Genomic DNA, 13,733 nt, shown 5'->3' with positions numbered 1-13,733 from the left:
TTCACAAATAGCGCCATCTATTAGTAAATTATTAAAACAAATTTCAGTGATCGATAGAAGATAGAAAACCTGTAGACAAAATGAAATATGCATGACTATTTCATTCAGTTACTTCATACTAGTATAGTATATTATCTGTGATCATATATGTTATATGTTACATAAGGGCATTACAAATAACAGAAATGAATTTAACATGTATGATACCTTTATGATAGTAATAGTATTCTCAGCGGCTAAATTAACGATAAGTTAAATAAATGATTTTGCATACACTATAAAGATAGTATTATTATATAATTCTATATCTAATTATACATATATCTATACAGATTTTAAAACTAAATTAATCTTTTACTTTCTTTTTTTTTTGTTGTAAGCTTAATATAAAATTCATAGGTTATATTATAACCTATAAAACCTTAAGATAATAAAATTAATAATTTAAAATGTGCCTTTTTTAGTATAAAATTTATTTAGTGCTAATTAGGTCTTAACTGAACTAAATTCATTCTTGTTATTTGATTTCTGTATTACGAAATATAAAATGTGTTAAAACTGAATGAAACTTGTCGATAATAAACCCACACGCTCCGATATATTTTGTTTGCCTACCTTCATTTGTTATTTTGTGTCTCACTCTATCATATCCATGTCGAAACTAGGTGCTGATTATGCCAACAGCAACAAGAAGAGTGACTACAGTCACTGATGGGGCACCACAAGGAGGCGGCAAGGTATAGTAATATAGCATTCCATAGGTTTTTTCATAGATTATTAATAATATACAGGTTGAAATCAAAATCGTTAACAATACATAAAATTAACAATCTACCATACCATATCAGCCGTTAACTGTCCACTGCTGAACATAGGCCTCTCCCTATTAAAGGGTTTTGCTAGTAGTTTCCACGCTTGGCCGGTAGGTTAACAACTGCAGCTAAACCTTAGTGATGTTTAAAGAGAGACGCTGCTGCCCATCCCTAAACTATTCAGTTCCCTTAGTCGCCTCTTATGACACCCACGGGAAAAGAAGGTGTAGTCTATTCTATTCCGGAACCATGCAGCAACGGATATAGAACATATCAGGGTACAAATTTTTGTTAATCAAAAATTCGAAAACGATAAAAATTAGTTTAGTCTCCCATACAAGAGTTTCTTTGGTGGAAATGTTCAGTTTTGTTGGTAGAACACTTCCTTCAAAGGATCCTAAACATTTCGATTTCACCCTGTATACTGAGAGGCTTCACTCATTAAACTATAATTTTATTATGTAACTTCAACATATTATAACATATGTGGTAATGTTGTACCTAAAACAAGTCCAAAACAATACAATATCCAATCCGGCCTTCTAGATAAGTGGCAAGCGAATTCGTCGATACAATCGACATCGCTGGCGTATCCATGAGATAGAATGAGATAGCAACGTCGAGTGCCTCAATCCAATTCATGAACTTGCTTTCGATAACGAATCCATCGATGAATCCGATTGCCACTTGTCTAGGGAAACTGCAATAGTTACGCTAAATGCTTTTTGGTTTGCTTCCTATAATAGCTATCCTAAAGATCATATTGTCATATATTCAAATGATAGCATTCAACCGCCTGTTTTATATCTACCATCATGAAAGGAAAAAATAAACTCATGTATAACAGCAATTTTATACGTATTAATATAAAATTAACAGCTAATTACCCAGATGCAACGAAATTGGCAAATTCAACACAAACTAAAATAAAAATAAATGTATATAAAATAATAAATTTATATAATGTATGTAAACCGCATATTTACAAGAATACTAACATATCCCAGGTAGGAATTATTCGTCGTATTGACGTTAATATTGTGTAAAATGATTGTGTGAAAGACGATATGACCAGAATGGGAGTGAATGCGGAAATGACTGGGAATAGAAGAGAATGGAAGAGGAAAACATATTGCGCCGACCCCAAATAATAATTGGCATAAAGGTTGGAAGATGATGATTGACGTCAATATTCAGTCACCGACTCTAAAATGATTTAAAACTGACATCTTATTTAAGTCACAGACGTCACGTACCTGGGATTAGGTGTTTCATATACTGATAAAGTTTTTTTTTTTTTCTAATTTATATTTTTTTTTTGATATAAACTTATAAATATATGTTATATTTTAAACTATGATGAACGTAAAACTCAAGGCTGCCACTTTGAATACATTCGAATCACATATATTACTGAATATAAAATTATTAGATTCAAATATCTATAATGTCAATACAATTAGTATTGTTTTCTGTTATCCATAAAATTAAAACACACGAACGCAGTTCTCTTTTCGATGCTCTAAATAAACATAGCTACTCTCTTTATTAACATATACCTTGAACACAACAGAAAAAGAAGAAGCATCGCGATAAGAAACGTGACAAAGACAAGGAAGTCCAAGCATCCCTGATGGTAGCCTGTCTGAAGAGGTTGCTGCCAGTTGGTCTTAATCTATTTGCGGGCAGAGAACAGGAATTGGTGCAACATTGTAAAGACAGATTCCTCAAGGTAAGAAAGGTTACTTCTAGTCTATTCTCTATTATAGACGCGCCTGATGTCAAACAGCAATTACAGATCGGTTACAACACCAGAAGCATCATTAGCATTATGTTGTAGGCCATATTAGAAAAGAACTTGAACTGTAATACTCAGTAATTCAATTCCCATATATATTATCCTTAAAACTTAAACACAGCAAACAAGCAAATTGTTTCGTAGTAGAATTAGGAAGTACAGAAATAGAAGAAGAAGATTATTTTACTTAATCTATTGAAATAGATCTTAACGAAAATATAAATAAACCCATAATTATGTGCGACTATGATAATTTTCTGAAGACCAATAATAGTACAAATCAATTATTGATTCAATGTTTCAATTTGTTACTAATATCATTTAAACAGTGTTTTTATTATAATTTCAACAAAACTTTTCATTAAGTTCTGTCTGTTTATCAACCCTGATCCTGGGACTAGTTTAGTCGATTTGATACATAAACTACATTCGATAACTACAAAAATTTTTAACTTTTTCCTAAACTTTATAAATTAGTTTCAAATATTTATCAACCGACTTCAAAAAGATGAAGGTTCTCAATTTTCTTGTCTTTTTTTATATTTATTATCTCATACCTCAGTCAGTTATAAGCGGATTTAGAATTATTTTTATCTGAAAGAATATAAATACTTGCAAATTACTTCCATAGAAATTTTATCAAAATCATATCAAGTTTAGGTTCTAAATCATAATACCAGTGTTTGACACAACTGAAATCAGTTTTTTCTGAAACACCTTCTTAACACATATTTTATTACACTCACAAACCGAAGAAAAATCTTATATTTTGTTTTTGTAGAAAATGTCTGAGCAAGACGTATCGGAATTTGCCAAAACGCAACTAACACTCCCGGACAAAATAGACCCAGCGGATGAGATGTCCTGGCAACATTACTTATACAGCAAACTTGGCTCCAAAAGTAAAACAAACATTACCGTAGAAACTGCTGAGAACAAAGCCAAGATCATTGATGATACCGTGGAGAGGATTGTCGCAATGAGCAAAGTGCTGTTTGGACTACATATGGTAAGTTATATATTATATATATCAAATCTATGTTCGAATACCGATGAGTGAAACTTATATATGACTTATTAATTTGTTTAAAAATTTCCATTGTCCATAAAAAAAGATAATAGAAGGAACAGTCAATAGACTTTTTCACCAGTACGAAGCTAGGCTGGATCGCTAGTGTTCAAATATTAACTTCAATTTAAAGTCACAAGTTACACTAATGACGCAAGTCGTCAGAAACTATATCAGTGTTTGGACTTAGTATTAAAAGTTAATTAAAAAAAATTGCAACAAAATTATTTGTCTATTTATTTGTAACCATAGATCGACCATCCTCAACAAATGAGTAAAAACGTATACCGTTCCGTGGTGTCGATTCAACGAAAACGAGCTGTTATTGCCTGCTTTAGGCAGACCTCCATCCACTCTCTGCCAAGGTTCAAATGATTATGTGTTGTGTTCCGTTTGATATAAGAGTGATTTTGTTGTGTGGCACTAACATCGTATACTAAGTCCTTAATTTTTTTTACATTATTAAAGATGCGTTTTAGAATTTGCATATAACTTTGCTATTATAGAAACTTAACATGACAATAAATTCATTATATACTCATATTAACCTTATAACATAGACTGAAGTCAATATAAACAGTTTGGAATAGCATTACATAAGGATGCTATAGACCAGTATTTCCCAACCTTTTTTGTGCCATGCCCCACTTAAACATTTCTAAAATTTTTATTCCCCCATACATAATTTTTCCAGACAAAGTTTACTTGACGACTCTAGTCGCCCAGTTGATATTTTGATAACGTCAAATGAAATTATACCTAATAAATATTTACAGCATTTTTTTAATTCACTTTTTTTTGTTTTATTTGGTACTCGTAGCATTGCATTTAAATTGCCCGGAGCAAGAGAGTTAAAATCGCTTCGAGTCCATTTTTTAATTGCCCCCCTAAACTATCAAATTGCCCCCCCCCCCCCTGTGGGGCGTGAGACCCACGTTGGGAAACACCGCAATAGACTGTGTTATTTAGTAGACATAACTAAACCTAAATATAACAGAATGTAATCGATTTCTTTTATAATATCTTGATAGACATCATTTTGAGATTTACTCTGAGTAAATCATTCAACTAACTCGCGTTATTGTTGTACACTTAATATGAACATTGCAATACTCGCATGCTGCACTGGACTAATTAGGCAACTAAACCGAAACAACGCTCAACTAACTGGAAGCGAGTACTGTGCGCCGCTAGGAAACGTGCAGCCATAGCTTGCTTGAGAAGTACACATCTGTATAAAGTGAGCAGGTAATCCTATTACGTATCTCTACTATTCATAGGTTTAGGATATAAAATGTGTGCCCGAACTCTAGTAATAGTACTCTTCAACTAACATTGTATCAAAGTAAGTTAGAAGATAAGTCACTTACACTTAATAAATATCGAATTTTTCTTCCACTTTTCTCTATTTTAATCTGTTTTCTTCTGTTCTTTATACTCTATTCCTCTTCCTTTTTCTTCTCTTTCTTTTTTGCTTCCTTCCCTCATATTTCTTTGAAAGTATTTGAACAACAAGAGAGTAGAATATTCGGCTAAACATTGATAATAACTACATTGTTGCTTGCAGGCATCGTGCATGTAATATATTTGCACGAACATATTACGAGCTTTGGTTGGAAGAAGAAAACATCGGCCAAGAAGTCATGATAGAAGATTTAACGGTAAACACACATACATTTTTATGTGTTGTTATAATTATATATCAATTGCCAAACATAAGTTGTCACCAAAAAATTTATTGTTTTTTCTTTATTTTTAATAAGATTACAGATTTCGTCTAAGGATGTTCCAACTATAGCATCAAACTCGAATAACAAAAAGTTGAAATTAATTGGTTTAAAAAAAAATCTTGCAAATCTTATATAAGTTGAGCACCTTAAGAGCATCGTTAGAACGGAACAAGAGTAAATCTCTTCCTCCTCAAAATTTCCTCTGAATACCAGAGGAAATTTTTTTCATCAGTTATAACTAGTACTAATCCAATCAATTGTGATTTCAGCAATCATTCGAAGATGCAGAGTTGAAGAAGAGCGACGTGGTAGAAGAGGAAGGCAAGCCTGATCCCCTCACACAGCTCGTCACCACATTCTGCAGAGGCGCCATGACCGAACGTTCTGGTGCTTTACAGGTAACTGTACACCTATTGCTATATTCTAATATTAGGAACCATTTAAGAAAGTGAACTGTTTACTACTAAAAATGGCGGCGTGGTTGGCCGAGTCATTGAGTCCCCTAAAATATAGTAAAGCGCAATCATAGCTGGCCCATTCGTCGAGCTCGTGAATAGATGCTGTGTGTTGGAACTATTCTGCTCATGTTTGCTTGTTTATTTTCTATTTACACATATAAATAGAACTTAATGCTAATTATAGTTACAGTACATTTGTATGACAAATGTAAAATTATCTTGTGCATGGTAATTTGAAAAGAGTAACTGTTGAGATTCTTGCAGGTTATTCTCAGCAAATAACAACATTTAGAACCCTGCAGTAAAATCATAAAAAAAATTATGGTTTAGAGAGCTTGTAAACAAGTATATTTGAATAATGATTTCTATTCTATAATGCGACACCTGATATTAAATGTTTCTAACCCGCTTTTGGACAGAAACCCCGGACGATAGCTTTACATATCCTCCGAAACATGCAGCAAACGACAATCGTTTGTAAATAGTCCCAATATAAATTTGATAACTTCAGAAGTTGTTCAGAACTCCATTGTTTTTGCCTACCCTAATGGGAGACAGGCGTGACAGATATGTATGTATGTATGTATGTTTAGGACTCGATCTTTGGATTAATAAATCGTACTCCAGCGTATCCAATTGTACTGCCCCTGCCTATGTGAAAGGATACAGAGGATCTACCAAAACCTTCTTTAGCTTCTAATGTCAAATGAGTTTCTTTTGGTGTGCAAGCACTGTTTCTCCTGTTTTACTCGACTAACTTGTAGATTTTCTCATGTATTTTTTTTTTGTTTTTTAGGAAGATCCTCTTTACATGTCATATGCGCATATAATAGCTAAATCGTGTGGTGAAGAAGAGGAAGAAGGTGGTGACGAAGAAGAAGAAGGGGGTGGAGAAGCTGAAGGTGAAGAAGAAGGGCGTGCTAGTATACACGTAAGTTTCAATCCGTTTCAAGACAATTTTGATTGACATCTTATATACATAATTATTATTCTTTCTTTAAAAAAATAATTTTTAATAATTTTCTAATGAAATTTACATACCTTAATAATAAACCTCTTTCTGAAATATATTACAAGCAGAAAACAATGGAAACATTTATGGTGAGTATACTTACGCAAATAAATTTATAAAAGTAATAAAACACAATCATTAAGCGTCTTCCAATAGAGGGACCTCTTTTAAAAGAGTTCATAAATTTTCGTCATAAACTTTGCAGGAACAAGAAATGGAGAAACAGAAGCTTCTCTTCCATCAATCTCGGCTGGCCGATCGTGGCGTGGCTGAAATGGTGTTACTGCACATATCAGCGTCCAAGGGTGTGCCCAGTGATATGGTGATGAAGACATTACAGCTCGGCATCTCTATACTGAGGGGAGGCAATATCGAGATACAGATGGTATGTAAATGACTGTAAATGTAAACATTGATAAAGAGCAGTAGAGCATCATGAATGGTAAAAAAAAATAAGGTGTTGATCCACCTGATTTTATTATTTTAAAAAGTTGATGTATGGATGGAATGGTGAATGATGCCTCTATCTATCTATCTATCCTATTTAAGAGCTGCGCTCTTGTCGGTGGAGCTCTTGCCTCTCTCTGTGATCTCTAAATGGGTGATAATGGTATGGTAACCCCGTCTGTACTATCGGTATACAATGGCGGGGCACCAGTGATAGATGACTAATGAGGATGAAAGCAGGTCAATTAGCCCATCCTGACGAATTCAACTAGAATTAGCCACAATGGTTTCCAGGGGGAACCACGTGGAGGTCAACCTGACAGGGTATATTGCTATTTGGCCCCATTACTAACAATCCCTTTCAGCCCATTGAGATAGTTTGGCGGAGTACCAATGGAGGATAGATGAGGATGAACGCAGGTCAATTGCTCCATCGTAAAGAATTTATCAAAAATTGTTTCCAGTAATAATAACTTGTTCGTAATTGAGTATATTGTTTATAATAGAATCGCTACTCCCCGCTACTAATAATTCCTTTTCCCCTCTTCTCTTTGTCCAACCAAACTACGACCATACTACAATCAACTCTTCAAACCAAAATACAGCCATATATACATGATTACTTAATGAAAAAAAAGTATGTTTGCAGTAAGTTTTTAGTTTTATAATAATCCTACTATTATTATTAATGATTTTTTTTTTTTATATTTGAATGTTTGTTTCTCAACCACATGGAATTTGGTACACTTTAAACACTAATTCAGGAAGGCAAAATAGTACGTATTAATTTATTATATATTTTTCATCTATTCTTCATCAGGGCATGCTGAACCATCTAAAGGACAAGAAGGACGTGGGCTTCTTCACGTCGATTGCTGGTCTCATGAACTCTTGCTCTGTCCTCGACCTTGATGCTTTCGAAAGAAATACCAAGGCTGAAGGTAAGTACTGAAGAACGAAAGACTAAAACTTGAGATTATATATATATTGTCGTTTAAGTTGCAACTTCGCGAAAGTCAAAATTTGACAATCTATAGAAGAGCAAAAAACTGAACAAAATCTGAATTTCTAGTTCTATTGTATTTTTATTAATAAATTTCAATAAAGTTAATTATTTAAAATCAATATTACTGGTTAGTTCAGATGATCAGCGCTACTCTTACCATCGAATAAAATAAAAACATAAAAACTCCAAAGAAGTATGCAATATTGAAACTTCAAAACGATATTCCCAAATGATAAAGAAGCTTGATTTACGAGACTGAAGATTTTGAGTAATAATATCAATCGATTATTGATTTATAAATGAATATTTGTTTGTCCACTCGTGGGATATCGATATGCCGTTACTTTATTTATTATTTACTTCAGGTCTGGGCGTGGGACTGGAAGGCGCCGCCGGTGAAAAGAACATGCACGACGCGGAATTCACATGCGCATTATTCAGATTCATCCAACTCACTTGTGAAGGCCACAACTTGGGTAACATCACAATATGTGAACAGAATTTTGCTCTGCAAAGATGCACATTTTGCTCAGCTTGTACTATACTTATAAACGATATTACATTTCTTAGACACGTTACATTGACAATATATATTTTAATTTAAAACCACTAACAACCGTTTCGTTATTTCTATTTAAAATCCAAACTGCAGAACCGTTTTTTTTTTTAATCTGTAGAACTAATTTGTAAATATATCCTATCAGATAAAAAAAAATCTTCCAAATCGGTTTACAAATGACGAAGTTCTGAGGTAACAAACAAATTGGGAATGTCCTTTTTTTAAGTTGGTTAAAAAGTACAGGCGAATGGGACAGATTGTAACTCGTTGACTCGTCTACAATGGTACTCGTAGACGACTTTTGTAAAATATCGACCTTTTTATTTTATAGAAATATAATTCTGTTAAAATTTCTTTATACAGAATGGCAGAACTACCTTCGTACACAAGCTGGTAACACGACGACAGTCAACGTGGTCATCTGTACTGTCGACTACCTGCTGCGTCTCCAGGAGTCCATTATGGACTTCTACTGGCATTATTCCAGCAAGGTGAGTGTTATAAATGATAATGTAGTGCTAACCTTGCCTAAGCTATTGATAGAAACTAGCGGAAAACAATAAGCTATGATAAATAGAAATGAAGTCATGATATTTAAAGTCATGTCAATGAATTCACCAGAATTAACCTCGATGGCTTCCAAGATGGAGGTCGGGCTATCAGGATATATTGCTAATAAAGGGGCTGGTACTTTATAATGCACAAAATACTATTATTACTAATTTAAAAGACATACCAGTTTTAAAAACTAATTTAAATTTTAAATATTTTAAATTCATCATCGTCATCATCATATCATAGGCCTCCTTCTTGGGGAATTTTACCAATAGTTGGCACGCTTGGTAAGCGGTTTGGCAATCACAGTTAGGCCTTGATGATGATCCAAGATGGTCGCTGCTGCTTATCGTTTGACTATTAAATTCCCTTAGTCACCTCTTTCGTCACCAATGGGAAAAAAAAGGATGGTCCATTCTGACCAATAGTGATTCTATGAAATCACACAGCTAACAAATTTAATTATAATCCATTTATTATTATAAATTTGTAGAATATATTATTAGAAACTATCGATTAATAATCGATTAATAATCGATACATAAAGATTATTGCTACCACTGTCTCTCGCGTCCTCCTCATTCATCAATCCATAACAATTTTGTTTTTTTCATTTCAGGAGCTGATCGACCCGGCTGGCAAGGCGAATTTCTTCAAAGCTATCGGCGTGGCTTCACAGGTGTTCAACACCCTCACTGAGGTCATCCAGGGGCCCTGTACCCAGAACCAGCAAGCTCTCGCTCACTCCAGGTACATTTGCTCATTAAATCTTAATCCTATATAAAATTTCCATGTCATGATGTTCATCCACGCTAATCTTCAAAACTAATCAGTCGATTTTAACATTATTAATATTTTTTGCTCCAATTTGAGAAATAGTTTCAACTTAAACAACGTTAGTCGGGTCAACTAATATATCTTTTTTAGGATACTTAATATACAAAATAAGCTAGTGACCGACCTGATGAAGAGTGGTAACTTCTGCATATAGACATAAGCAACACCTTCAAGGTAACTGTAATCACAGAAAATATGTGATCTTCTGATACCCATGATACCCTCATATATTGCCATTCTTGAGGACTATGGTGTTACGCCTCTGTACACTATAAAATACGAGTATATAGCTAAATAGAAAAATCTATATGCAATCAAGGACGGAGAGTTTAAGTACAAATCAGCACCGTGGATATACAGAGTATTCTGTTATATCTACGGTGCTGTTCATATCTATAAATGACTGTTACCATTTCCCATCAGATGAGCCATCAGTTTATATGACATTCCAAGTTGCATAAAAAAATAAAACCTTCCAGATTGTGGGACGCAGTAGGCGGTTTTCTGTTCCTGTTCTCCCACATGCAGGACAAGCTATCGAAGCACTCCTCGCAAGTGGACTTGCTCAAAGAACTCCTCAACCTCCAGAAGGACATGATCACCATGATGCTGTCCATGCTTGAAGGAAACGTCGTGAATGGTATAATAGTTTTCAAACAACTTCATACTAACATCCTACTTCAAGTAGACGTATCTTCTTGGTAGATGAGGATATTAACCTACCTCATTAGACTAACAGCGCACTTTTATAACAAGTTTTCTTTTTCTTTTGCTGGTATATGGTGCTATGTCCTATGTCACCAGTTAGTATATCACTACTAATAAAGAAGAAAAGGGGAAAGGGATTATTAGTAATGCGGACTACCAGTTCCATTGCTAGCAAGACCTCCCCGTGGTCCCCCCTGGAAACCATCATGCTAAATTCCAGGTGTATTCATCACAGTGGGCTGACTGACCTGCCCTTTCATTCTCACCTATCATCCCTCACTGGTACTTTACCAGCGTATACCAATAGTGCAGGCAGTGTTACCATTCTATTATCATTCATAAAAAAAAAACCATTTCATTAAAATCTTTGTATGCAGTATTTTACCGAAATAAACTTCCCTCCTTAAATGGAGTCAATATGGAGCCTATATGGAGTAAAATCTCTGATTGTCACAGTAACCAATTAATTGTCTTACTCATAAGAGTACTAAGAGGGGAGGAGGAAGTGGCCTCTGGAGATTTGCGAGCGAAACTTTGAACTATCCGTAAAGACATGTCTAAGAAACCTTTATTTGAAACTATAAGAAACCTTTATTTGGGGGCTATAAAACAATCTTTTATATGCTAATGGGGGGCCATAAGTAGGAACTTATATATACGTAGGGTATGGGATTGTTAGAAATGGGAACTCTATTTCTCATTATTGACAATATACCTACCCAATCAAATCGACAGCTACATTACTAATTGTGGATGAAATTTCTGTAATAAGTAAACTAACCTGACTACACCCTCATATCATTTTCTACTGGTGACCTACATCTTTAGCATAGGAGGACAAACTGATGTTAATTCCTTCTGTATAAGAAGAACTTATGGCCTTATATCAAACATTAATTCCTTTACAGGCACAATCGGTAAACAGATGGTGGATACGCTGGTGGAATCTGCATCCAATGTGGAGCTGATCCTCAAATACTTCGACATGTTCCTCAAACTCAAGGACCTGACCTCCAGTGCCAGCTTCCAGGAGATAGACGCCAACAACGACGGTTGGGTGCTGCCCAAAGACTTCAAGGAGAAGATGGAACAGCAGAAGAGTTATACACCGTAAGTTTATATTAATTTATTATAACTTCAAGGTACCCGAAATCATTACCATACTTTCAAAATTGTACTCTACCAGGGAAGTGATTTTTTAATATGATATTTTTAAAATAATGTTAATAGAATATTACCGAAGAAAGATTTTGTACAAAAGTCGTCGGCATGGCTACCTCTTTTCCAACCGTGCTTCTATCATCAAGCAGCTATGTTTTCATGGTTGTATATCAATTTGATGGGTGGGAAAGTTAGCAAAATTTTAAGGTACAGAAATATAACTTATTCTTTAAAAATAGCAAAGGATGAGGAGTTCCACAGGTATTACAGTGTATTCTATGATTTTTGTGGTGCAGGCTATGATTACCACTTTATTATATAAATTATTGCGGAAATTATCATTGCGAAAAAAAACTAATTATAATAAATTGAACATTACAGCGAAGAGATAGAGTTCCTGTTGGCTTGTTGCGAGACAAACCACGACGGCAAACTGGACTACATCGGGTTCTGCGACCGTTTTCACGAGCCCGCCAAAGAGATCGGCTTCAATCTTGCCGTCCTACTTACCAACCTTTCAGAACATATGCCCAATGAACCTCGGTTAGTGGATTCACGCTAAACCATAAGCATAATCTTTGTCCTTTACTACTGATGAAATTAAAATGTTAGCCCCTCGCTGGATGAGGTGAGTTGGTTCCTTGAAACAAATTACCCAAAAAAATAATCGCAATACTTATAGTAGGACTTTGTGGAGGACACTGGCAGGGTATATAGTTACAAGGAGCTGCAAATTAGCTGGATAAACAATATTAAGCAAAATAACCCAAATTCAACCATTTTCCACATTAACGTCTATCTATTTATACAGCACCACGTGAAAATGACTTGTATGGATGAATGGATTGCAATTAAATTTTATTATCAAATAGACACTATTTTGATCACCACTCAGATTTAGTGTTACTCAGCTTCTAGTCAAATTGCCCATCAATTATAGTACCTATAAAGAAAAATATCACAGTGTATAAATAATAAAATCTGCATTCCACGTGGTCAGGTTGGCTCGTTTCCTCGAAACGGCCGGCTCCGTGCTCAATTACTTCGAACCATTCCTCGGCCGCATTGAGATCATGGGCGGCTCGAAACGCATCGAGCGGGTCTACTTCGAGATCAAGGAGTCCAACATTGAACAGTGGGAGAAGCCTCAAATCAAGGTACTGCTATCTTTTTTTGACTATCATTAACGCCCACTAATGCCTGAATGAAGACGGAGACGCACGCCCCGAAAAAAATAAAGAGAATATTAAGTTTCTATTACCATGGTGGCCAGTTATCTTGGAATACCTTCAATTTTCCTTCTTTAAGACTCTAGTGCTATTTACTGTACTAGGAGAACAAAGCATGATCCTATTATCTTAGTTTATTCTCCTAATCATTATATTATTACTTAATCACTACACTGAGTTATTAACCGACTGCATACCACGGAATGCGTGCTTAACCGACTGCGTTCCTCAGAATGCGCTTGCACAACCTGGTTGATTATGCAACGTTTCGCAGAGAATGCGCAAATACACAACTGCAATCCGTAGAATGCACATGTAACCGACGTCATTCCGCAAAAAATACGCACATAAC

General features: G+C 34.8%; 1 protein-coding gene across 50 annotated transcripts in view; it reads left to right on the top strand.

The window, feature by feature from the left end:
* LOC113523215 (ryanodine receptor) overlaps positions 1 to 13,733 on the top strand; it is a 148,080-nt gene that overhangs the window by 114,880 nt on the left and 19,467 nt on the right. For 23 of the 50 annotated variants that reach the window (XM_031908307.2, XM_026909095.3, XM_031908290.2 and 20 more), the window contains 16 exons: positions 666 to 737; positions 2,386 to 2,544; positions 3,392 to 3,619; positions 3,932 to 4,044; positions 5,247 to 5,340; positions 5,679 to 5,807; positions 6,664 to 6,798; positions 7,085 to 7,264; positions 8,147 to 8,267; positions 8,698 to 8,808; positions 9,255 to 9,382; positions 10,066 to 10,196; positions 10,763 to 10,923; positions 11,900 to 12,101; positions 12,534 to 12,695; positions 13,153 to 13,309. In XM_031908307.2, the coding sequence (XP_031764167.1) occupies positions 666 to 737; positions 2,386 to 2,544; positions 3,392 to 3,619; positions 3,932 to 4,044; positions 5,247 to 5,340; positions 5,679 to 5,807; positions 6,664 to 6,798; positions 7,085 to 7,264; positions 8,147 to 8,267; positions 8,698 to 8,808; positions 9,255 to 9,382; positions 10,066 to 10,196; positions 10,763 to 10,923; positions 11,900 to 12,101; positions 12,534 to 12,695; positions 13,153 to 13,309 (2,283 nt within the window). Of the gene's footprint in view, positions 1 to 665; positions 738 to 2,385; positions 2,545 to 3,391; positions 3,620 to 3,931; positions 4,045 to 4,817; positions 4,928 to 5,246; positions 5,341 to 5,678; positions 5,808 to 6,663; positions 6,799 to 6,947; positions 6,969 to 7,084; positions 7,265 to 8,146; positions 8,268 to 8,697; positions 8,809 to 9,254; positions 9,383 to 10,065; positions 10,197 to 10,762; positions 10,924 to 11,899; positions 12,102 to 12,533; positions 12,696 to 13,152; positions 13,310 to 13,733 lie in introns of all 50 variants that reach the window. The other 27 variants (XM_052891788.1, XM_052891782.1, XM_052891772.1 and 24 more) reach the window with 3 other exon arrangements.

Source organism: Galleria mellonella, unplaced genomic scaffold (assembly GCF_026898425.1).
Source record: "Galleria mellonella isolate WM207_F2 unplaced genomic scaffold, CSIRO_AGI_GalMel_v1 utg146, whole genome shotgun sequence".
NCBI lineage: Eukaryota > Metazoa > Arthropoda > Insecta > Lepidoptera > Pyralidae > Galleria > Galleria mellonella.
Note: the sequence above shows the minus strand (reverse complement) of the source record. Positions and strands in the feature narration are given on the sequence as shown.